This window comes from Spermophilus citellus, assembly GCF_964194105.1.
Source record: "Spermophilus citellus genome assembly, chromosome: 5".
NCBI classification, from domain to species: domain Eukaryota; kingdom Metazoa; phylum Chordata; class Mammalia; order Rodentia; family Sciuridae; genus Spermophilus; species Spermophilus citellus.
In genome coordinates this window covers 53,981,368-54,008,134 of record NC_138186.1, presented here as the reverse complement: position 1 = coordinate 54,008,134, position 26,767 = coordinate 53,981,368, and the positions used below count along the sequence as shown (strand labels likewise).

General features: G+C 41.7%; 1 protein-coding gene across 2 annotated transcripts in view; it reads right to left on the bottom strand.

The window, feature by feature from the left end:
* ZFAND3 (zinc finger AN1-type containing 3) overlaps positions 1–12,048 on the bottom strand; it is a 328,897-nt gene extending 316,849 nt beyond the window's left edge. Inside the window, exon 1 of one of the 2 annotated variants that reach the window (XM_081293661.1) lies at positions 11,844–12,048. In XM_081293661.1, the coding sequence (XP_081149787.1) occupies positions 11,844–11,914 (71 nt within the window). In that variant the 5' untranslated portion in view covers positions 11,915–12,048. The remainder of the gene's footprint in view (positions 1–11,843) is intronic. The other variant, XM_081293660.1, reaches the window with a different exon arrangement.
* Between the last annotated feature and the right edge of the window lie 14,719 nt (positions 12,049–26,767).

Genomic DNA, 26,767 nt, shown 5'->3' with positions numbered 1-26,767 from the left:
ATTCAGAATGCCAAGGGTCAAATGTTTTTTTCTCATGTGGACATTAGAGAGGAAAAAGGAGAAGAAATGGGGGGGTGCGCTGGGATCTAACAAAAATCAAAGGCAGATTAGTAGAAGAAAGGGACTGGGGAGGGAGAGGAGAAGAGTTGGGGAGTAACATTGGTCAAGTTATATTATACCACTGTGCATATATGAATATGTAAGAACAAATCCCATCATTATGTACAACTATAATGCACCAATAAAAAAATGTGAAAAGAAAAAAAAGAAGGTAACAACCACTCTATCAATTGAAGAAAAAAAGAATTAAGGGGCAGAGAGGTAAACCCAAGTCTTTGATTCCAACCCACATCTCTGATTCCAAAACACACACCTAGGGGCTGGGGTTGTGGCTCAGTTGTAGAGCACTTGCCTTGCATATGTGAGGCACTGGGTCCAATTCTCAGCACCGCATATAAATAAATGAATAAAATAAAGGTCTGTCAACAATTAAAAAGTTTTAAAAAAAAACACCTAGCCACTGAGCTCATCTAGTTTTCTAGACATAAAAAGATTGGCATTCCCTTCATCTTTGGAAAAATGTTGAAGTACCTTGGGTTTGATGAGAGGGGTCCTTTATTAGCTTCTCAGTCAATAAGAAAGGTCCTTTACCTCAGGAAGCACAACTACTAAATTCTTTAAAATTTAATACAACTTCCCCCATATGTATTTACTGTAAAATCTTTCAAAAAGAAAAGGCTTGTATGAGTTGTTTTTTCCAAGAACAGCAAAATAAAGTAGATAATAAGTGAGACTAAAAGAAGAGAAGAAAAATCAATCCCAAGGAAGGGAAGTAGTTGTGGCGCAACATCAATGAAGGAAACGAAGGTAGGTTGAGTCTCCATGTACAAAGACACACCACAAGCCAGGTGTAGTGGCACACACCTGTAATCCCAGCGGCTTGAGAGACTGAGGCAGGAGGATCAATTCAACGCCAGTCTCAGCAACTTAGCAAGGTAATTAGCAACTCAGCAAGATCCTGTCTCTAATAAAATATTTAAAAAGGGCTGGGGGATGTGGTAGTTAAGCACCCCTGGGTTCAATCCCCAGTGCCAAAAAAAAAAAAAAAAGACACACTACAAAAACACTATCCCTTAACAGGTACCTCTGGGCTTGACAGAAGAAAAAGCCTATGGGTTTCAAACAAATGAAATATCAATTTTGCTGAAAGCTACTGTTATGTCTGTTAAACTTTAGCATTCAATTTAGACCACAGCTCTCATCCTGTGATCTTCAGTACTTCCCTATAAGACCCCAAGGGACTCATAGCCTGCATTTCAGGATAGAAATGTTTCTTTAATCCCACCCACCACCACCTATTCACATTAGTTTCTGCAGCCATTGGAGATATGACCACCTTGTAGAAGATGGTGACCATAAAGTATTTTCATTTCTGATTAACACCACTCTATTTCCCTCCACATATCCCCATTCTCATCCTCCTTAAATTTCAGTGTCTCCCTCGACCACCTTCTGTGTTCTCATCCTTTCAACTCACGTCCAAATCTGGTATGCCCTATACATTTCTGTCCAATTACATTTCTGCACCTAAGGTTTAAACACAAAACCAATAATATACATTCTTCCAGTCCCTAACTCCAAACAAAAACACATCTAATGTAATTATCTGATTTATTTCCAATGAAAATCATTCAGGTAAATCTAGGGGGCCTTCTAATGTCAGATGAGAATATCTAATCCTAGACAGTTTAAATCCAAGGGTAAGGGCTGGGGATGTGGCTCAAGCGGTAGCATGCTCGCCTGGCATGCGTGCGGCCCGGGTTCGATCCTCAGCACCACATACAAAGATGTGTCCGCCGAAAACTAAAAAATAAATATTAAAATATTCTCTCTCTCTCTCTCTCCCCCCCCCCCAAAAAAAAGATTATTTTAAATCCAACGGTAAGAAAATGCAGTCTACAGGGACATATACTTTCATAGATTAGAATTTATAGTGGTTATCATTTTCTAAATTATTCTTTACCAGTATTAACATAAACTTCAGCATACACTGTACAATGCTCCACATTGTATCTGTCATCAGCAAAGACTTTAACACTTAAGTCATGGCAACTGTTCCTTGATTAGACCTAATATGCAGTAAAGAAAAAAAAAATCAGCCTTACAAATAAAATACATAGTTAAAACACATCTTGGAAGTGCTATAGCACCATAGGGGCAAAGAGAGTTAATTAACAGTGAAAAAAATGACCCATGGAAGCAGAGAATACAGGCCTCAGAAATTGCCTTAACTTGTTCCCTAAAATAAAAAGATAATAATTTTTTTTTAAAGTTGCCATTTACAACCAGTTTTGTGGATCAACATAAAAGAGCACTCCTCTCCATTTAAAGGTGAAGAGCACATCTTGTGTGATATTAAAAAGGAAAGACAAACTACACAAAACTGTATATAGTGGTCATACACACATAAAAGATTTTGTATATACAGACAAAGTTTCATATACAAACACACCAAGATTTGAAAAACCTGGTTTTCTGGACTTCAATGGCAACTGAAGAAGGCACAGAAATCATAAGTCAAGAAACAACTCAACACTGAAATATACCACATTTTCTCCTATCTCCAGTTTATTTTTTGTTATTTCTTGCTGGTTAATAGTTTAAGAATAACTATTTTATGTGTTTCATTCATTAATACTTCCAGGAAATAATTTTGCCAGCACATATAACCACAAAGTGTACCACCGAAAGTGTTGCAATATAAAAATGCTGACATGAAATAGAAAAGAGCTTTGAAAGCACAGATGTGACAGCAAAGTTCTCTACCCACTCTATGTTCCCCTGCCTCTACTCTTCCAGTTAGATACCATAAACTACAGAAAGCTCCTTGAACCATGTTCAGAAATGCTACCTAGGCAAGCTTGTAAGACGAAAGAAATGCTTCCCCAAGAACCTGACTGCAGGAAAAGTGCTCGTGATACTCTCAAATGGTCATAATTTGAGAAATATAGCTAAGAACAATTTGGAGTATTTGGAAATATGGCTAAGAGAGATTATATATATAAATACACTTCAACTTACCAGTGTGTAAGAGTTTAAGTATATAAGACACCAACAACTGTTACTCCGTACCACTCCATTTCAGAAAAATGAGGGGGAAGAAAAAAAACACTCCCCAGAAGTTCCTAAGCACATCACTAACCTCATTCTTTGCCAGGTCATTATTTAAGCAGCAATAGGGTTACATAGAGCCTAACCATAACCTAGAAACACAAAACACAGCATTATCATTCCACTGCCCTCCCCCCACCTAAGGCCAGAGCGGTAGCAAACAGCATCAGTGATCTCTCCTAGGATATTCTTCTGCCCTAATTCAAATTCAAGCATGCCTATGATCAGGACATCTGTACAGATGAAGGAGCAGATATAGCTAGCTGCTATCATCCTTCCTCCAGTTAACAGATGTAGCCACAACTCCAGGTGCTGGACATGTTGTAACTGACCCCTGGCCTCACAGATAACATTTCATTCATTCTGTGACATTTCCTCAGCCCAGTCTACCACAGATCAGTTTGGTTTTGCTCACTACTGCTGAGTATTATTATACACTCCATCTTCCTTGGTATCTAGGGTCTTGAATTTACTAGAAAATCCAAAGCATTTATCCCTCATCACATATACAAAGCTGCTAGATAAGCTTTACATTTGTGGGCTGGGGATATAGCTCAGGGGTAGAGGTTTTACATATATATATGAGGCCCTAAGTTCAATCCTCAGCTTTTACATTTGTGAAAACAAGGATTATTCTCTACAAATCACAGACCTAGCAAAAAAAAAAAAAAAAGTGAGTCTCTTCAAAATTCTAAAAAAAAAAAAAAAAAAAAATTCTATTAGGTCAACATCCCTATATAGGCTTCATATGTTACCACTTTAATAATGCTAAGAAGGGCTGGGGATGTGGCTCAAGTGGTAGCGTGCTCGCCTGGCATGCGTGCGGCCCGGGTTCTATCCTCAGCACCACATACCAACAAAGATGTTGTGTCCGCTGAGAACTAAAAAAAAATAAATATTAAAAAAATTCTCTCTCTCTCTCTCTCTCTCTCCTCTCTCACTCTCTTTAAAAAATAATAATAATAATAATGCTAAGAAAAGAGCCAGGGCTGGGACTGTAGCTCAGTGACAGAGCACATGCTTGCATGTGTGAGGTACTGGGTCCGATCCTCAGCACCACCTAAAAATAAATAAATAAATAAGATATTGTACTAAAAAAAAATTTTTTTTTTCAGTTTTTGGAGGACACAACATCTTTGTCTGTATGCGGTGCTGAGGATCGAACCCGGGCTGCACGCATGCCAGATGAGCGCACTACCGCTTGAGCCACATCTCCAGCCCACTAAAAAAAATTTAAAAAAAAAGAAAAAAATAGCCGACTGACACAAGGATTAACATGAGAAAAAAAATGTTCAAATTATGCACTAACTTGCCCTGAAATTTTAATTCCTATAATTGATCAAAGGAGCACTTTCCAATAATCTGGATTAACAGCACTGCTTCTCCCAGTGGAAATAAAATATACTGGAATAGACACAATACTCTCATTTTTAGAATATTTAAAAAAAAAATGGGGGCTGGGATTGTGGATCAGCGCTTGCCCAGCATGGGCAAGGCCCTAGGTTCAATCCTCAGCACCACCTAAAAATAAGTAAAATAAAAGTATTGTGTCCAACTCCAATTAAAAAATATTTTTTTAAAATGATGTAAAAGATTCACAAGAAAATAGGCTGGAATATTCTGGCTACCTAATAAGTCAACACTCTAGAACAGCACTGTCAGAACTCTCTGGGAGGATGAAAATATTCTATATCTGTGTTCACCAACAGGGTAGCCACTAGTTATTAAGTTACTGAGTAATGAAAATGTAGCTAGTATAATTGAGGAACTGGATTTCTTATTTAAATATAATCTGAATTGAAATTGCTAGTTGTAGATTGTGGCTACCATACTGGACAGTACATTTCTAGAATACCATCTTAGAGTCTGGTTATTAAATACTTTTAAATAAAGTCCCTTAACCTCCCTTCCAAATGTAACACACACATCAAAATTTCTTTCTTGTATCTAAATATTTCATTCAGCAATGTAATCTTATTCATATATATATATATATATATATATATATATATATATATATATATATATCTCCTGCTCAGAGCAGGATCAATGGTCCTTCAAAGCCTATAGTAGAACTAAGCAGTATCAATGTCATTCACAGTTATAATGAAGGCCCCTTTTTGCAAATCACTCTGATACCAAGCCCCACTACATTCAACAAGGCAGAATCTGGATAATTTTTTTTAAGTTTTCATTAAAATAACAAAAGTGGTAGGTTATGACTAATCACTTGGTTCATGTAGCTTTGCTGAACTATCAATTTTAACCTTTCTTCAAGAAAAGAATCTGTGGGGAAGTAGAGACGTAGAACTCTGTTTATTAGGCTTGGCTTCCAGTTTAGGGCACACAAATCCTACCCTGACACCAAGTAACAGAACTGATTATTGTAGGATTTCAAAACACCACATCACTTTACATGGACACATGCTACTTATAACCTAATAAAATTCCAAATTGAATTAGTTATCACCCTCTTAGTACTTTGCTCTGAGTAAATAATACGTATACACTGTTCATAGTTGAGATTTTAAAAAAAAGAACTTCATTCATTTCAAAAGATTCTTAGTCCTGATTCTCCCACCAAGGAAAAGAGTTAATTTGTAAGAAACCAATGTTTTTTCTTGTTGTTGTTGTTTGGCTTTTTAATTTTTTATTTTTTAGTTGAAGTTGGACACAATATCTCCATCTTATTTATGTTTATGTGGTGCTGAGGATCAAACCCAGGGCCTTGCACGCCCTAGGCAAGTGCTCTGCCACTAAGCCACAACCCCAGCCCAAAAAACCAATATTAATGTTAAAACCACTAAGGATTATGAAGAATTTTTTTTTTTACTTAAAACTTGCCAGTATGACTTAAAATACTGAATTCTCTTTTTTCAGGGGATGGGTAAATAGAAGAAAAAGAGTAAATGGGAAAAAAAGATAAGAACCATTTGTCCTATACGTTAACTGAATCTAATGCTTAAAACAACTGCCTCAAACCAAAAGAAACAAAGTCCAGGTTCACTTTTTTTTTTAATTATCTCCCTGTGCTTCATCATATCAAAGAGGCAAAATCACATTTTCTGAATATCCCAAATGTAATCAGGAAAAATGGGATAAGTAGATAAATGTGCTGACAGTGAACACTTAATTTAAATCATGGTGTATCTTTATATACACAATATTCAAAGATGCAAAGAAGACCTGCACAAACAAGCTGTTTTGTTTTGAAGGGACTGTTTAAAGGAGTTTAATAATCAAGGGCTAATTAATGGCATCACTGGCATGAACATTATGCTGATTACCTAGTGATTCATGCTATATTCACATGAACTTGAAATCCCAGGTTAAGCTAGCTGAAATGTGGTGACATGCTCCAATTGGGAGACTAGAATTAAAGAAACTAAAGGAATATGAGGGCCACACACTGCTAGGAGTCAAGAACACTATACAGATGATCCACACAGTAACAGATATGATATTCTCCATTAATTTACAAATTAATACAGAATAATTAATGTGCTCAGAGAAAAAGAAAAAATACATGTGAATCAAATTTATCAAAAATATATATTAATTCTATCTAAACTAAACTAGTCAATATTGTATGACTGCCAAAAATCAAGTGGAATAAAACAAATCGTGTTTTCAATCAACTCTATACTAGTAACCACTTCAGGAATGAAATTTATTTTGTGATATTACTCCCTTTTATCCCCATCTCTGCCTATCCTCATCTTCACTTAAAATGTATCTATATTAAGCTGATCTAGATTGTACACAAAACTCTTCAATAGAATTGATCACAAAAATGAAATCCTAATAAAATGTTTCCCTAAAGAAAATGCACTCATGTAATATTTGTTTTATGATACTAGAAAATCTTTTAATCTTCAAAACCATGAATAGTTTACATAGTAAACCCCACATTTAAATACTCCATAATTCCCCTAAATACTCCATTATTCCCCTAAGTACCAATCAAAACATTTATGTCTACTATATTATAAGCCTATTTATGAAACATACAGAACTTCTCAAGGTTTCTACATTTTTTCATCCTGCTGGATTGTTTGGGTTGGCCATGATGGCTCATGCCTGTAATCCCAGGGAAGCTAAGACAGGAGTATCACAAATTGGAGGCCTACCTCAGCAACTTAACCAAGCTGTAGGTAACTTAGCAAGACTAGTCTCAAAATAAAAAATGAGGGCTAGGGTTATAGCTTAGTGGCAGAGTGTTTGCCTGGCACATGTGAGGCACTGGATTTGAGCCTCAGCATGACATACAAATATATAAAAATAAAATAAAGGTATTGTGGGGCTGGGGATGTGGCTCAAGCGGTAGCGCGCTCGCCTAGCGTGCGTGCGGCCCGGGTTCGATCCTCAGCACCACATACAAACGAAGATGTTGTGTCCGCCAAGAACTAAGAAAAAATAAATATTAAAATTCTCTCTCTCTCTGTCCCCCTCTCACTCTCTCTTTAAAAAAAAAAATAAAGGTATTGTGTCCATCTACAACTAAATGTTTTTTAAAAATTAAAAATAAATAAATAAATAATTTTAAAAGGGCTGGGGCTGTAGTTCCATGGTAAAGTGCACCTAGACTGAATGGGGGTGGGAGTTGGGGGGTTATCCCTGCAATTGTGAAAGCAAAATATCAATAATAGTAACTGGGTTTTTATACTAATAAGTAAAATCCGGGGTAAAATATTTCCTAATTAACCTATTATTCTATAATATTATTCTATGATACATATATTCTTATTCTCTTACTCCTCTTCTTCCTGTTTTTTCTATAACATTCTAGGTCTATTCTTTGAACAACTTTTGAAAATATTTAGGAAAAATCTTTGTGCTTCAGTATATTTTAAATGTCTAAACATTTTTAAGACTGGGGATGTAGCTCAGTGGTAGCATACTTGCCTGGCCCTAGGTTCAGTCTCCAGCGCAGAAAAAATATAAACAATTTTAACTGCAGATTCTACTACTACTTATATCTAAATAGTTTTAAAGTGCTTTCATGTATGTGCATATTTCAACTAAAAAATGAACAACTATTTCACTTCAAATATGACAATTATCAAAACACAAATTTTTTGCCTGATTATTAAATGCCTAAAATGAGCCCAAAAATCTCTTATTTTACTAAAAAGTTTAAATCCATATTACAGGAAACAAATCAGTTCAATCCTAAAAAAATTGTATATGTTATATCAATAACTTTTAACTTTCATAACAGGGTAATCTTCAACAATTTCCAAGGCAGCAAACTTTCCCAGTGGGGCAATGGTCTGTCCATAAAATAACCTAATTACCTATATGCAATTATACAATATAAGCCAGGAGGTAGAGAAATGTGTTCTAAGCACTAACATATTTGAATTATATGCTCCTCTTGGCATTCTCCTCTCTATTGTGTTCCCACAAGAAAGATCTCTAAGCTCTCCTATTTACCAAGCCCCACTGACTGGTGTCCTGAATGGACAACGCTGGGCAGCAAATCCTGCAGCCTGAGTCACTGGACAGAGCAGCAATCCTAAAGGAACCGCCTTTACTCAGCTGGTGCCAGAATATTCTGCCGAGAGGCTATTCTGCAAAGGCCTGGGTGTGGGTCTTAGCTAGCTGACTTTAAAGACCTACAGGTTCCAGAGTGCTATGCTGCAAAAAAAAATTTTAGATTACATAGTTGCCTTCATCTTCATGAAGTGAAAAGGCAACAAAGATACCTCCCTGAATGACTGTACCATCTACTTCTATTCTTCCCCACCATTACACCTCTCAAGCCACCACCACAGTTAATTTGATTTCTCCTGACAGGTGTTCTGGATCTCCAGACCTGGCAACACCCCACGAACATACACACACACCCAATCACAAAGAAAGTCAACCAATAACCTTTCAAATCAAAGGTATCACGTCAGTTCCTGCTCAAAGTTCTTTATTGGCTCCCCACTGTGCTCAGGATAAAAGTCCAAAGTCCTCAGCAATACCCCTTGGAGGCCTGTTATCACCAATTCCTCTCACCTCCTAGTCTTCATCTCCAGCTGATCATCCTTCACATCTACCAACTGACCCATTCTGTTCCTAAAATATATAGCGTGTTCTCTCTCCCCGCCCCCACCACCACCCCTCTCTCTCATTCTGGCCTTCACCTATACCATACCTTCCTGCTTGAAAGAAATACTACCATTTTCATTCTCTCCTCCTTTTATCCTTCCTATAGGATTAGGCTAAAATGTCACTTCCTCCAGGTTACCTTTCTCTACTTCCACCCCAGCTAGGGTAGGTGCCCCTCACATGGGCACCCTTGTCAATGTATTGCAACTGTCAGTTAATTTCTCTATGCCTTCTTTTCCAGAGGATAGGGCCAGTATCCCCCTGTCCACCAGTATATCAGAGGCACTCAAACATTTGGTGACTATTTAATGAACATAATTATTTAATGTGGCCAATTAACAAACAGAAAATATGTTCAAAATTAATTATGACATGATGGAAAGGAGGCAACAGCTTTGTTATCTTTTGGTATAAAATATAAACTACAGAGGTGTTTACAAAAACCCTTAGAAACTGTTAAAACACTCTAGAAATAATACTTTTCACAATAAAAGTATTAGCTTTGTGATCACTACTCCTGTTAATCCAACTAAAGTTTATTCAAAAGTGCCAGATTAAAAGTAGCAAAAAAGGAACGCTGATTGATTTTTTAAGTATTACATTAGTATAACTTTTCCTGTCTGCTACTACCAAACTCTCTTGACCTTACTAAGAACCCTGCTGGCTAAAGGTAAAAAGCTATCCCATTTCCTTAGTTTCTAAGCCTTGATACAAGTCTTTCAACAAGGATTCCAATCATAACAGTCCCAATGACTTAAATATGTTGCCAGGAAATAGAACTCTGATACATCCTGGGCATTACAGTAGTTATCATAGACATCTATTTACTTTAAGCCACTATATCTAACAATGAACTACAATCTGAGGGTATTGATACCAGATTTTTCCAAGGCAGTGACTGATGTCATAAATGTGAAGGTACTAGCCCTCTAAAGAATTCACCAGCTCCACCCTATGCTCTGTGTGAAGGGGCAACTTATCTATACTCTTTAAGACTAGGAATAAAGAGATAATAGCTCCTACCTCAGTCTCTTGCAAGAATTAGATTGTCCATGAAAGCACTTCACAGACAACCCAAAAATTATTTTTAAATCACAATGAAAAAAATAAATAAACCTTAAGTACTTTTCACATATCCAAGATTTTTGGCAATCCCATAACTTCTTTATGATTAATGTCCTTCCACTGGAAAATTTTTGAATAAGAAAGATAAGAAAACCAGGACCTATTTTATCATAACTTTTGTATTTGACAAATTCCACTGGAATCTATATTAAGATCCACTTTCTGGGCTAGGGATGTTAGTTCAGTAGCAGAGTGTTTGCCCAGCATGTATCAGGGTCTGGATCCAATCCCAAATACCATAAAAAAAAAAAAAAAAAAACTTTTTAATCTTTTTCTGCACTCCTAAAATCAAATTCTTAAATTCTTTTAAAACCATTCCTAAAGTATGGAAAACAGCAAAAAGAAAATCTTTCAATACTTTTTCCCAAGATGTCCTCAACAGAAACAAATCACTTCCTTCCTGTTTCTATTTTATCTCCAAATATACAGAATCTTAAAGGGGGGAGGGGCTTTTTTTTCAATCACAAAAGTTGGCCTTCAAAGTCTCCAGTCTCCTTACTTCAGAATGAGAGTCATGTGGTATGATGAAGGCACCTGTTAAATGAAACCCAAGTATTCCAAGGACAATTCAAACTGCCGGGTAAGGGGAGGGGGTTGATTTCCTATCTCATATTGTTTCTGTTCTAACACAAGATGGCCAAGTAATAATACATCCCCTGCCCTCTCTGAACATTTTTATCATTTTTTCCTTAAATGGGGAAAGACGAATTTGAGAGCCAACTGAGGAAATTGGCTCTCACATTCCCCAAGCCAGGTGACTTGAGGTTTTGTTGGTTTCTTGGTTGTTTTGTGTGTTTTGTTTTTGAGTCTTTGGGGTTTTGGGACATGGAAATTTTACAGACCTCCTGAAACGTGTTTTAAATAAAGGTGAGACCTCAATAATCTTCTAACTTTACCCCAGCCTGGGTCTGGAGTCGAATGTTACAAATGAGTGACATGTGAACAGCTTCCTAAAAGCAAATGGGGCACTGGGATATAATTTAGGAAGTGATGATGCAAGTCTCTGGGGAACAGGGAGGAGGGGAGGTGAAAAAGTCAGAGGAAATACCCTCCTGGTGCCTGGGCACCAACTCGTAGCAAAGCGGGGGAGGGCGAGCTGGCCTCGACATGCCAAGGGAAGGGAGCACCCTGCTCCACCTGGGGGTGCCAACGCCGCCCCCTCCCTCCCCCGTTTCCCTGCCCCCCTCACCCCTGGCCCGTCGTCCCAAACTGCAGGCCAGCGAACCCCAGAAGGTGGCAGCGCACCCCGGGCAGGGCCTTCTCTGCCCACCCCGTGCTCCCCACCCGGTAGCCCTCCCCAGGCCGCGGCCCTTGCCCCCCCCCCCCGATAGGCCCGGCCTGGGCCCAGCTCCCAGGGTTCGGGCCTCCCCAGCCTGAGGCCGGCCCGGGCAACCCGGACGCCCGCGCCCCTGGCCCCGGCCCCCGCCCCCACCCAGCCAGGCACTTACCCCCAGAAGCCGCAGGGACAGCGAGGAGGCAGGCTGGGCGCTTTGCTGCGCTCGCTCCCGGCGTCTCCCATGGTGCTCGGCGGCGGCTGAGTTCGGTGGCGGCAGCGGTGGCGGCGGCTGGGCCTGGGCCCCGCTCGAAGGAGGCGGCGGCGGCTGTATCGGGGGTCTCGGGGCGGGGGGAGGGGGAGGGAGCGGGCGCGCGGGCGGGCGCGAGTCCGGGGCTCCGAGCCGGGATTCCAGGCCGGTCAGCTGGAGGCGGGCCGCACCACTCGGCCTGCAGAGACGGGGGGGCCAGGGGAGGCGCGGAGAGGAGAGGGAGGGGAGCTGAGGAGGAGGGGCGTGCGGGTGAACCGAGGACCGCGGGGGAGGAGGGAGACCCGGCGCCCTCGGCAGTTCCCACCGCCGCTCCCCAGCCAGAGCGATGTCCCGTGCGGCGGCGCGGGGAAGGACCTGAGGCCCCCGCCTGCTCTGGAGTCGCAGCGGCCGCTGTGACGCCCCAGGCCCTATTCACTCCGTAACACTCTCCCCTCCCCCGGAGGCTGCGCTGACCGGACAATGGCCGCTCCGCCCCCTCCCTCCGCGTGCACCCCTCCCAAGGAGTCACAATGGTCTCGCCCGGGGGAGCCGCCGCCAAAGCCCAGCAGCTGATCAGCTGGGATCCGGGCGTGCCACTTTGTTCAGCGCCTCCGAGGCAGAGTATGGGGCTGTGGGCAGAGCCGAGAATATCGAGCGACTGGCTTCTGAGGCCTTCGTATTCGTGGAACTTTTAAAATTCGGGGAAAACTTACCTTCCCCTGTCTGAGGAAGGGGAACAGATTTCTGAGTACTTTGGGGAGCGCTGGCAGCCCCCAAAAAAGGGAATGGTACGCCCCAAGCGGGTGGGGGAGGAGCAGATTAGTTGTTTAGGGTAAGTGGGGCCAGTCCCAGAGCGGCGGCGCATGCGCCTTGAGACCCCATAACCGGGTACGGGGAGGGGCCTAGAGGGAGCGTTTCCAAACCCGGAAGTGTGTTTCGGGTCCCGGTGCTCTCGGGGTCCTCCAGTGAGACCAAGTCCGCCAGGCAAGTGTTCTCGCTCCTGGGAGGTGCCAGGGAACATACGTCCCCAGGTTGCCAACCTGGTGGTAATCTCTGACTTCGCATTGCCCCGCACCCAGTCCATTCTTCCAGTTCCACCCAGTGAACTGATCTCTGGGCAGTAAAGATGTCTAGGAAAGGTACTTCTCCCACCCCGCAGTCTAGTTCTTAGCTTCTCCCCACCCTCACCCTCACATGTCCACTCGCTATGCCTTAATTTGGAGAGTCTTTCTTCCTCCTGCAGTGGACAAGTTTGGATTTTGGAGGGAAAAGGGGAGGTTTGTCTGAATCCATCATGGAAAATGATAAGTGACTAGAGAAACTTGAGCTTCTGAAGAAGTCCTTTAGCTTTCCTGTCCTTGATCCTGAACCCTTTTTGTTTTCCAGCCATTTGTGAGCAGGGAAGGCAATTGTTAATGACTAATTTCATCACTGAGGTAACTTGCACCAGACCTCTTGGAGAGGTGACCTATCACTGAGGGTCCTATGAGTTAACTTCACTGAGGGTCCTATGAGTTAACTTCTAAGTCCATGCTACTTCGGGAAGGCTTTCTGACTCTTAGGAATAGCTGCCGTGTATCCAACCAGAAATATCAATGTCAGAAGATATTGCCTACGTTAGTTTTATTACCAAATGTTACTATTTTATTTCTTTAGCTACCAGATCGCATTTCAGTTTGCATTCTCTCTGAGTTTTATTAACGTTGATACCGTTTATCTTAGACTCCAAAACTTCTTTGTTTTTTTTTTAAAGAGAGAGTGAGAGAGAGAATTTTTAATATTTATTTTTTAGTTTTCAGTGGACACAACATCTGTTTGTATGTGGTGCTGAGGATCAAACCCGGGCTGCACGCATGCCAGGCGAGCGCGCTACCGCTTGAGCCACATCCCAGCCCCAGACTCCAAAACTTCTAAAGAGGAGCTGGGGATGTGGCTCAAGAGGTAGCGCGCTCGCGCGCTCGCCTGGCATGCATACGGCCCGGTTCGATCCTCAGCACCACATACAGACAAAGATGTTGTGTCCGCCAAATACTAAAAAAAAATAATAATAAAACATTAAAATTCTCTCTCTCCCTCTCTCTCACTCTTTCTAAAAAAAAAAAAACTTCTAAAGAGCAAGGATCATATTTAGCTTCATAGCCTACAATGCTGTTGATGGTAAAGACAACAACTGCAAGAAATCAAGCCCAGACATCATGTGTACACCTCTAATTCCAGCAACTCGAGAGTGTGAAGCAGGAGGATTACAAATTCGAGACAGGCCTTGACAATTTAGCCAGATCCTGTCTCAAAATAAAAAAATAAATAAAAGGACTGGGGATGTAGCTTAGTGGTAAAAGGCATTTTGCCCCTGGGTTCAATCCCCAGTACAAAAAAAAAAAAAAAAAAAAGTCACTGCTGATTTATAATATGTAGTATTTTTATCAATTTTGTAAACTTTCACAAGCCTTTAATATGTTTGTCCAAAGTGCACAGAATAGAGGAAGCCATTCAGTCTGCCTCACTCTTATGGATTCATAGTATCCTTGAATCTTTTCATTTTATTTTTTTTTTAATATTTATTTTTTAGTTGTAGTTGGACACAATATCTTTATTTTATTTTTATGTGGTGCTGAGGATCAAACCCAGGGCCTCACACATGCTAGCTGAGCACTCTAAAGCTGAGCCACAACCCCAGCTCCTATCCTTGAATTTTAACTGACATAAAATTACCACACACATGAAAGACATAACAGCCTTAGACATACAACCTTTGAGTTTAACAAAGTATGATTAAGTGGAACTCTATTGCCATTTTGATGACTTTCTTTTATGTATGGAAAAGGAAACCCTAAAACCCAAAGGAAAATTTAAAATACGAAGTGAGTATCACCGGGCACAGTGGTGCAGGCCTGTAATCCCAGCAGCTCTGGAAGCTGCAGCAGGAAGATTTCAAGTTCAAAGTCAGCCTCAGCAATTTAGGAATATGACTCAGTGGTGAAGCGCCCCTGGGTTCAATCCTCAGTACCAAAAAAAAAAAAAAAAAAAGTGATTGTCTACCTCTTATTTGCCAGATATTCAATTCAACAAGCATTTATTTAGAACCCAATATGTACAAGGCATTTCCTAAACCCTCTGGAGACTAAAAGGATTAATAAAACATACCATTCGAACTTCCTAGTGAAGATAATTTAGCTACTGTCTTCCATGTACCTGTATATCAACCACTAGTTGCCATTCCTTATTTTTTAACATCTCCACTTCTTTGTCCTTCCTGTCTCCCTCCTGCCCAGCTGCCCCTCTCTCTCTTTCAGCAAACTCCTTCTACTCCTACTATAGAAGCATGTTGCCTCTTCAATGCCTTCCAAACGCTGCCCCTGGTGAGTTGTTCCCTCTTTCCTCAGCCCACCTAATCTTCATGATAGGACCATCCAGGAAATTTCTATGCTCACCTCTTCTCTCAAACCTACCTCCAAAAGGACCAACATTGAAGCAAACTCAATCTATATTTGCTGAATAGAAGAATTAATCTGGTAAAATCCAATCTTAGCCAGGGGTCTTTTCTGCAAGTAAAGTCACACTTAAACAACCTTATGCAAAAAAAAAAAAAAAAGCGGGGGGCGGGTGTATGTATATATAAAATCTTATAGGACCCAAGGGCACACAGATAGTAACAAGATCACACTAGATCTCACGAAGGTGCCAGGCAAAAATAACATACCTATAATCCCAGCAACTCAGGCGACTTGAGACTGAGGCAAGAGGATCACAAGTTCAAGGTCAGCCTTGGCAATTTAGTGAGACCCTGTCTCAAAAAATAAAAAGGACCTAAAATATCAACAGGAAGCCAAGTGGCTATTCTCTCAAATTCCTTTTCTCTTTGATCATATGTTCTTCCATTTTTGCTTTTCTCTGCAAAGCTGCTTAGTTCTTTTCTGTAGAACTGCTTTAACTGCTTCTCTGGGAACAGAATCCAAGCTTACTTATCCTCATTTCAAGAATCAGAAGAGACTAGTGAGTGTCTATGAATCTCAATTCGCAGGAGAAAGGAAAAAAAAAAAACTAATTGGTCCAGTCTATGGTATATCAGACTCTTCTGGAGGAATATCTGTCACCAGTCCACTTCTTGGCACTCTTGTCACCTTTGGTCAATGGAACAGTGAATAGTTAAGGCTCTTGTAATACAAACATGGCTGCCAGACGCCTGTTCATGTGGGCTGGGCCACTGTTCTCAAAAAAGATCAGTTGTGTGTTTGGCAGATTCCAAAAGTATTCTCCACAGACAAAAAAGGAGTATAATGCACTGAAATTTAAAAGCATAAAGAATAATGCACATAGCCAGGCACCCTGTTATATACCTGTAATCCCAGTAATTTGGCATGCTGATACAGGAAGATCACAAGTTCTAGGTCAGCCTTGGCAACTTAGACTATCTCAAATTAAAATATGGGGTTAGAGATGTAGCTCAATGTTAATGTGCCCCTGGGTTCAATGCTCATTACCACAAAAAAAAAAAAATTTAAAAAGAAAGAACATGTTCAAGGATTTTCCAACAGACTCCTATTTAAACTATCTTGGGCCTTAATTTAAATGACTTCACTCAAAGAAGCCTTCACTGATCTTCCAGTTATGTTTCCCCGTTATTCTCTTACATTCCACTCTTTTCCTCTGTAACACTATCATAGTTTATGATTAAATGTGTGTGTATGAGTTTTCTCTTCCAGGATCATGTCTATTTTGTTCACCATGACTACATTTGGAAGACATTCAATAAATATTTGTTTTCAGAATTAAAAGGCACAATAATTTGTTAAACCAATGTGAGACCCACATATGGATTGGCAACCTGATCAGACCATCCTGGAGGACTGTCTCTGTCACCAACCCACCTGTCCTAGAGCACACTAAAACCCACTGCTCACTTTTTGGTCATTCTGTAATTGTATAAAATGAGACCCAGTGTTGATGTTTCCTGTTATGACATCTCTAGCCATCTAACTTTTCATTCTTAGTTCCCAAGGTCTCTATTTGAACAGTGCTTGATCTGATTCCTATAAAATGCCCACTTAGTTGGCTGAGAGCTCAGAGAGGACATAACATTTCAAGGTATTATCAAATTAGGGAACCAAAGTGTGGGGGTAATTGGCAGAAATGCTTTTGTCATAATTGTCTTGACTATTTTCTATCATGGATTACATTCCAGATGAACCTGTGATGTGACTCTTGGGAGTAGTTTGCAATCACCATTGGCCCAAAAGGAGTCATCTACGTACTCTGCAGGGGCTAGTAAAGGAAAATATTAATGCTTCAGCAACCGAGCGCTTGAAGCAGTAACTGAGGTTGTGTGGGAAGAAGCCCACACAAGGGCAGGGACTGACACCTGGGCTGTTCAAGAGACCTTACTTAACCCTGGAGGCATGCAAAAAAGAAGGGTCCTGTAGGGACATGAGAGAAAAGAGATGGTCCTCCATTCTGATTCTTAGCCTTACCCTACAACCCTTAACTCTAGTTCAAAACCTTTCATCAATGGAATTCATTATAACCTGCTATTAGCCTCAAAATCCAATCCAAACTCTGGCCTCAATTTTAATCCTAATCTATCTGTAAAATTTAATACCAGATTTCAACCCTAAGGACAACCCTAATTCTATGAGATTAGCAAAGACTTCTTGCCTTGTTACTAGGTTATTTTCCCAGATCCTTTTCTTGTGATACTTGACCCTGACCCACTTGGGGGAACAGAAACCCCTGTAACATCCTAGAACACTGGGGAGAATGGGACCCAGTACCAATAATCAGAAAAAGAAAAGAACCTTGATGTTATGATTCAGATGAGGTGTCCCCCAAAAGCTCATGTGTGAGACAATGCAAGAAAGTTTAGAAGTGAAATTGTTGGGTTATGAGAGCTTTAACCAAATCAGTACATTAATTAATGGATAGGATTAACTGGGTGATAACTCTAGGCAAGTAGTGTGTGGCTGTAGGAGGTGCATACATTTGGGGTATGTATTGGGTCCTATATATTTTGTCCTTGTTAAGCAGAGTTTCTCTCTCTCTCTCTCTCTCTCTCTCTCTCTCTCTCTCTCTCTCCCTCCTTCCCTCCCTCCCTCCCGCTCCTTCCCTCCCTTTCTCCTTCCCCCTCTCCTTCTTTCTCTCTCTCTCAGTCTCTCACTCACTCTCTCGTTTTCTCTCTGTTCCTGGTGCCATGTCCTGAGTGAGCCACTTTCCTCCACAGCATTTCTCCACAGTTTTGCCACACCTTGGGCCCAGAGCAATGCAGTTATCCATCTACAGACGAGACATCTAAAACTCTGAGCCCAAAATAAACTTTTCCTCCTCTAAAATTTTTCTTGTCAGGTCTTTTGGACACAGTAGGGAAAAGCTGACCTAAACACTTGGCCTGCCAGGAAAGAAAAGGCATCTCTCGCCTGAGCAGGAGGCCAAGGCCCTGTCAGTTAGATATCCTGTTGCCTCATTCAGGTGCTGCTCAGCCAGAAAAGATGGGATCCAAGTCACCTGTGTAGACCCAGGAACTCTTGGTACAGCCGACCAGGAGTGGAAGACTGAGTGAGATCATTCTGCAAAACCGTTTGTTGCAACTGGCCAAGTGGCTTCCTGACCACATCAGAGAACAAGATCTCTTGTCTCTGCTCTTCTCCGCATTTAATTTGGATTCCCAGGGATTGGGAGTAGGGTGTTCTGAAGTCACTGAACCAGACCCTCTCTAAGGTTTCTTCTGGCCCTCAAGTTTCCTGATGTGCAGTTGATTCTTTTAGTCACTCACGGTCCAGTTGGCATGGTTAGACTCTCAGAGCCAAGGGAAACGAAGAGCAACCAAGCAGACTGTCTCCGGCCCTTCTCAGGAAACTAAAAATAAATTAAATAAAACAAAGAGTGTGACGGAAGAAAAGGAAAGAGAAGAAAAAGTGCCGCCAACTCACATCCCATGTTCCTCTTGCTCATGAAGCAGTTTGTGATTTCCCTGTGCTCACACCCATCTTGGTGTGAAATTTAATTTTACTGACTTTTAAATTTATTTTCAAAAATGAAAATGTTTTCCCCAGAAATACTTGACCTTTGTGGGGGGGAGGGTCAAATAACAAGGAAAAAGTCTTCCCTAATAACACTCCCCCCCCCGCCAGAGATACCCTTTGCTAACAGCTTGGTTTCCAGGCATCTTTGTATACAGTCATATAAACAAAGAGTATGCTCGTGTCAGACATATTATGATTTTTGAAAATATGTTCTAGTTGTAGATGGACACAGTACCTTTATTTTTATGTGGTGCTGAGGATCGAACCCAGTGCTTCCCACATGCTAGGCAAGTGCTCTACCACTGAGCTACAACCCCAGCTCCAGTATGATTTTTTTTAACTTTGAAATATGTAATGGGGGCTGGGGATGTGGCTCAAGTGGTAGCGCGCTCGCCTGGCATGCGTGCGGCCGGGGTTCGATCCTCAGCACCACATACAAACAAAGATGTTGTGTCCGCCGAAAACTAAAAAATAAATATTAAAATTCTCTCTCTCTCTCTCTCTCTCTCTCTCTCTCTCTCTCTCTCTCTCTCTGTCTCTCTCTTAAAAAGAAATATGTAATGGGCATCACCTTGCACATCATCTTACATTAGTAGTAGTGTTGTTGCTACAGGTATTCGTCAGAGTTCTCCAGAGAAACAGAACCAATAGGAATATATGTATGTTTGTATATAAACATATATGTACACGTACACATGAAAAATTGGAGTGAATATGTATATATAGATAGAAAGACTGATTTATTACAAGGACTTGGCTTACATGATTATAGAGACTGAAAGGTCCAAAGATCTACAATCGGAAGGCCTGAACACAGGAGAACCCCTGGAATAAGTTCTAGTCTTGAGTCCAAAGGCAAGAGATTGATGTCCCATCTCAAATACCTTTAGGCAAAGAGCAAATTCTGTGTTTCTCAGCCTTTTGTTCCATTCATGTCTTCAACAGATTGGAAGAAGCATGCCCAGTCTGCTTTACTCATTCTACCGATGTGTTCTAGTGCATTTGGGATGCTATAACAAAATCCCATAAATTGAGTAGTTTACAAACAGCTAAATTTATTTCTCTCAGCATTAAAGTTTGGGAAGTGCAAGATCAAGCCACCAGAAGATTTAGTCTGGTGAGGGCCTACTTTCTGGTTCACAGATGGCACCTTTTTGCTGTACCCTCACATGGTAGAAGGGACAAATGAGCTCCCTTGGCCTAATCTATAAGAGCATTTGTGCTACTTCCAAGAGCTCTGCCCTCATGACTTAATTACCTCCTAAAAGTCCCACCTGCTAATGCTATCACCTTGGGGGTAAGATTTCAACATATGAATTTTTCAGAGACACAAGCATTTAGACCAATATTAATCTTGTCTAGAAACATCCTCATAGACACACCCATAATAAAATTTAACCAGAGCTCAGTCAAACTGACACACAAAATCGACCAAGACACTAAAATCAGTTGTTCTAAAAATCAGATTGCTTGAGTCCAAATGTAGGTACTGCTATCTCTGAGAATGAAGGGAAGTTACTTAACCTGTCTATGCCTCAGTTTCCTCATCTGTAACAGAAGGCATGTATAATGACCTCAGCTTTTTTGCTCACAGTTTCTATTTGGTGGTTCCACTTCTCCCTGATCCCAGACCTTCTCAGGGCCACACATACTAACTAGTTTAATCAGAAATCCCTCCCTATCTTTCTGGCCACAAGAATTGGTATTTGCTCAGGGAGAAGCAGGTCCCTCCATGGGCTGGCTTGCTAGCTTTGTCTTCCGATATCAAGTATCTTGAAGACCACATAAGCCCAGAGCTGCTGAGAGACGCCCCATGTGAAGTCATATTGCCTGGGGATCAAGCCAAGATAGAGGAAAGAGAAGAGGTGGGGAAAGAGAGAAGGACTAACTCATCAAGACATTATCTTAGACATTAAGTCTAGCAAAGTCTGAAGTCAGAACTACCCTCTACACTTTTAAATTACATGCACCAATAAATTTCTTTCCCCACACATTAATTTGACTTAGGTACATGAGAAAGGTCCTGACTATCCCTAATAGTATATACCAATGTCATAGGTTTTTTGTGATGATTAAATCACATAATCCAGGAGAAAATCTTAGCATAGTTACATAGTATATTGTACATGCTAAATAAACACTTGCTGCTATTATTTGTTATTTGTTTCTTTTAGATAATCACTGGCAACTCTAGTGTATGGGTGAACCTTTTAAAGAATTCCCCCTTGGTTCATTTATCCCATCATTCATTCATTTACATTCAATTATTCATTCAACAGGCACTTACTGATCACCTACCTATTATGTGTTATATACTGTTATAGGCATTGGATACAGTTTTGAATCCTACTTTAGTACTACTCATCCTCTAGTGGTAGAGACAACCCAATGATATTCTTAAAAATGTCTTGTTCCAAGAGCTGGGTATGGTGGCACACACCTTAATCCCAGGGGCTCAGGAGGCTGAGATAGGAGAATTACAAGTTCAAAGTCATCCTCAGCAATTTAGTGAGGCTCTAAGCAACTGAGCAAGACGCTGTCTCAAAATAAAATATAAAAAGGGCTGGGGATGTGGCTCAATGCCCCTGGGTTCAATCCCCAATACCAAAAACAACATCAACAAAACAAACAACAAAAAGATCCAGTTTTCCATATTTATAAATAATTTTACAGTGAATATACTTACCCATTTGTCCTATTAATGTTTTATGGTTTTGTTTTGTTTTGTTGAGACAGAGTCTTGCTGTGTTACTCGGGCTGGCTTCAAACTCCTAGGCTTATGCAATCTTCCTGCCTCCAAATAGTGGGGATTACCTGAGTGCACCATTGTGCCCAGCTCTTGGTTAGATTTTTTAGAAAAGGAATTGCAATGCTGTTTAACATTCATTATATAGGCCAAACTTCCCTCTAGAAAGGTTGTTCTAATTTACACTCCTTCCAACAATGAATGAGAAGGCAGATTTCCCCATATACCTCAGTAGCCGTAGGATATCATTACTCTTATTAATTGTTGCCAATGTTAAAATAAAAAATGGTACCTCATGGTTATTTTAATCTGCATTTTTGGGTTAATGAGATTCAGGTATACATGTACAATTTTTGTTTATTTTGTGTGGCATTATCTGTGTCTTTTGTCTATTTTATACAGATTTTTATTTAAATATACTAATGATGATATTAAGAATATTAACCCTTTGTCATATACATTGCAAACCATTTGTCTTTTAATTGTATCTAGGCTTTTTGCAGGCTAAAATGCAGAGGAAATATGTGGAATATCCTTGGCTAATGTTTGAATTGCCAACAAGGATGCTTTTTTCAAAAGGCCTCTAGTTTTGCTTAAACATAAAAAAGAGTCAGGCGCGGTGGAGGCTGAGGCAGGAGGATATCGAGTTCAAAGCCAGCCTCAGCAACAACGAGTCACTAAGCAACTCAGTGAGACCCTGTCTCTAAATAAAATACAAAATAGGACTGGGGATGTGGCTCAGGGGTCGAGTGCCCCTGAGTTCAATCCCCAGTACCCCACCACCACCACACAAAAAAAGACTAAAAAAAGAAAAGGAGAAAATTAAAAGGGAAAGACAGGAAATTGCAGGAGGACCCGGACAAGTGGCAGAAAGAAATCCTATCCCCTCAGCTGTCTGTCGCCCTCGCCCTCCTCGTGTTGGGCAGTCTCAAGGAAACGGCCAACGCCTCCATGGGTCAGCCCAGCCCCTTGGGCTTGGTGCCAGCTCTGAATTCCCTGGGTTGGATTGTCCAGGACATGTGCCCCAGCCTTCCCTATTTCCTGTCTAGAGGTTTTTAAAAAGCAGCCAAAAGCTGCAGCCATATAAATGTGAGTCCCCAGAGGCTGGTCTGGAGTTTCCCGTCAAGTCCCTTGCTCCTGTCTATAGAGGTCATTTCTGGGGTGAATAGCATCACGTGTGTCCAGGAGGGCATGGGCAGGGGGATCAGGAGCAGTTGGCTATGCCAAGCAGAATGAGTGGTCCAGGGAAATGGTCACGGTCAGGAAAGAGGCTCCAAATTCCAGGATGGAGTTGAAAAGATAAGGCTGAGCTCTTGGTTTGGGTTGCCCTAGAAGCTGACCCTGAGACAAGGATTGGGAGGTACAGAGAACATAGCTAGGGATAGCCAACGAAGGGTGCATCATCGAGCCAGCTGTCACTGAGAGTGATGAAAGCTTAGTCTATGGGGACAGAGCAAAAACGAAACCTTAAGGTCAACATAGCTGAGGAGTGGGGGAGGTGGCAAACTGAGTATTTATACACCCGCTTCAGTCCCAGTTGACAGAGGTCAGGGAACTTCAGCCGGCTGACAAAGCACCTTCCCTGAGAAGGCCCCAGGGCAGAGACACAGAGGGAAGTCCATGGAGTTTGATGGGATCACAGGGGACGCAGACAGGGCATTACAGTATCTGCTATAGCTGGGGACAGGGTGTGTATGTGTGTTTGGATTTGGGACATATGATTTTGCCATATTATCTAGGGTTCTCTTCCTCAAACTGATGGGTAGGGCTGCTGTCTTCTGGGGAGGAGAAAGGCAGCAGAGTCAAGGTTGCCATGAGGCTGGAGGATCGGGGTTCTACCAAGGACACTCAGCCTCTGTTTCCTGCCCTGACTTGCACACCTCGTAGGGGGTGAGCCGGGCAGGACTGAAGCCTGGTCTGTGTCAATCCAAGGCACACTAGAAGGCCAGAGGGCAGGACGGCCTGGTGCAGCATGCTTTCCACAGGATCCTTGCCGCCTGCAGCTTCTTGCCAGTAGACAGGGAGCTGGGTGAGGCGGAGACTGCAGCTGCCATCTGTTCTCCTGGCTCCACTGCCTGGCAACTGCCTGGCCATGTGTGCTCTCTGCTCCTGAGGAGGAGGCATTCCTCCACGGCCCATCGGGCAGGACAAGGAGCCGTGCCCTCGCCAGGCCTGCGCCACATGATGGATTCAATGATTATGACTTTCTGATGTGGAGGCTGCTCAGTCATGTAGCAGACCCAGGCCCATCTGCTCTGTGTTTCTTGAAAGAGCTGGTGGAAGGGGAAATCTGCATGTGGCTCCTGCCCGTGGGAGCGTATTCCTAGGCACACGTGTGGGTGTGTGTACACACAGCTATGGCTGTGCACACAGGTGTGAACCTGGGCATGTGGCATTGGACATGCACACAGGTGTGGACATGAACACTGGGAATTGAACACCACTGTGATTCCCTTTCCTGCTCAGAGATCATCCAGCAAAAAAGGCATTAATAAATAATAATGCTTAAATATATAAATCCACATAATACATACATATTTTTCTTTTTTCTTCTTTTGGTACTGGGGATTGGACCCAGGGGCACTTTACCACTGAGCTACATCCCGAGTCCTTTTGAGTTTTTATTTTGAGACAGGGTATTGCTAAGTATTGAGCCTGGCTTAGCACTTGTGATCCTTGTCTCTGGGAAGGCACCACAACACCCAGCTAACGCTAATATTTTTTTATCGCTTTCTACTAACTATAATAGGTCTTTTGCACACAGCAGTTACTGTAGTTCGTGTAACTACAATTAGTGTGTAAGAGAAGTTTTACCTTCATCCTACCAATGAGGATACCAAAGTTCTTGAGGTTAAGGGAACTGCCCAGGGATAATTCAATTTGTAAGTGGCATAGTCTCAATTTGAGGCCATGTTCCTCATTCCTCAGTGATTGGTATTTGATCTCCATCCCCTCCTAAATCTTCCCAGAATGAGAATGAGCAAACCACAGCTACACACAACAATAGCGTTGATTCACATAAAACTAATGCTGAGCAAAAGAAGGGAATACCTGCCACACGATTCTGTTTATATGAAATTCAAGAAAAGCAGAACGAATCTACAGTGTCAAGAATGAGGAGAATGGTTAGGCTCACAAGAGAGAGGGAAAGATGGAAGGGGACCCGGGCTGGTCCTCAGTACATTTTACTTCTGGACCTGGGTACTGTCACATGAATGTGTCCCCTTTGCCTCCGTTCACTTAGCTACGCAGGAATGCCTTGTGCACTTTTCTATATGAATGCTTCACCTCAGTAGAAAGTTCAAGTTTTTTTAAAAAAATCTTGACATCTACTATGAGAGATTCAGACAGAGGAGACATCACAGGGCCTGCCCTTCGGAGTTCCTGGGTGACACAGTCTAGTCTTAGGAAGACTCCAGGCTGTGGAGTGAGGAGGATGGGGTCAGTGGACTCCAAGAAGAGTACCCCAGGGAGCTGATGAGGAATGCTGAGGGTCAGTAGAGATGAGTCTAGAGGTTGGGCTGCCAGGAGCGGTCAATGTGCAGTGGCCAAGAGAAGAAGGTGGCCTTTTGGAACCAAACAGACCTAGGGAGACACACGGGATCCATCCCTACCAGCTGTGGGATGTTGAAAAAGTCATTTAACCTCTCAGAGCCTTGGTCACCTCCCTGTGCAATGGGGTCACTGATAGTAACAGATGGCTGTTAGGGTTAAATTGCATGATATAGTCAAAACACCTGGCATGGAGCGTGGCACATGGCCAGAATTCAATTAAAGGTGTGATCAGAGGGTGGAAGAAAGGAGTTCTGGAATCTGAGCGCTTCCTTAATATCAGAGAGTCTGGCAGGTACACAATGCCTTACATGCATACTGGGTGGCTTGTGGTCAGGACAAAGGGATTTCTTACTCATGGGGCAGGGCCTGGTCGGTGAAGGGGAGGCAGGCACGGTGCTGGGCTGGGCTGATTGATCTGCTCCACAATGGAAGTTCCCCTGGGAGAGATCTTAGAAAAGGGGTCCAGGAAGACGATCCAGGCTTAGAGGAGCAGGGTGGGGTTCCAGGTTGGCAGCCCAGCCAGAGAGAAGCATTAGGAGACAATTATCTAATTTAATAAAGGCTTTATGAAGCTGTGGGGTGGGAGTTCTTCATCTAGGAAATCATTTGGGATTCACCCTTTTTTTCTATTCTTTACTTTTCTTTCTTTTTCTTTCTTTCTTTCTTTTGGCAAGATACAAAGACTGGTAGAATTTGTTTTGAAAATTGGTTAAGGAAGCAAGTTTGGCCAGACTGAACCAACCCTCTAATGACACAGCTGACAGATGACTAATCTAAGGAAGAACTTTCTGATTCATCTCCTACCTCAAATGCCAACTACCCCAAGGAGCTTCCTTCCCCCATGACCCACTTAGAGTTTTGCACTTTCTTCTTCTTTTTTTTTTTTTTTAAGGGAGAGTGAGAAAGGAGAGAGAGTGAGTGAGAGAGAGAATTTTTTTTTTAATATCCATTTTTTAGTTCTCGGCGGACACAACATCTTTGTTGGTATGCGGTGCTGAGGATCGAACCCGGGCCGCATGCATGCCAGGCGAGCGCGCTACCGCTTGAGCCACATCCCCAGCCCCTTGCACTTTCTTCTTGATGCTCCTGTACCTACTGACTCCTGGGAACCGAAACAGGGACAGAGCCTCACATCAGTTATTTTTTTGTATTATAACAGGAAAACTAACCCCTCCAAAAAAAGAAAAAAAAAACAGTATCATAAACACAATAGAAGTTTATTTTGGTTTCTTTTAAAATAAATCCACACATAACAGAACCTTTCATCCAAAAACAGCTGAATATACTTTCTTCTCAGCTCCTCATGGAACTTTCTTCAAAATAGACCATATTTTAGGTCACAAAGAAAATCCTAGCAATACAAAAAAAAAAAAAAGATACAATTCCTTGCATCTTTTAAAAAATATTTTTTAGTTGTAGAGGGACACAACACCTTTATTTTATTTATTTATTTTTCTGTGGTGCTGAGGATTGAACCCAGGGCCTCGCACACGCTATGGGCAAACACTTTACCACTAAACCACAACCTCAGCCCA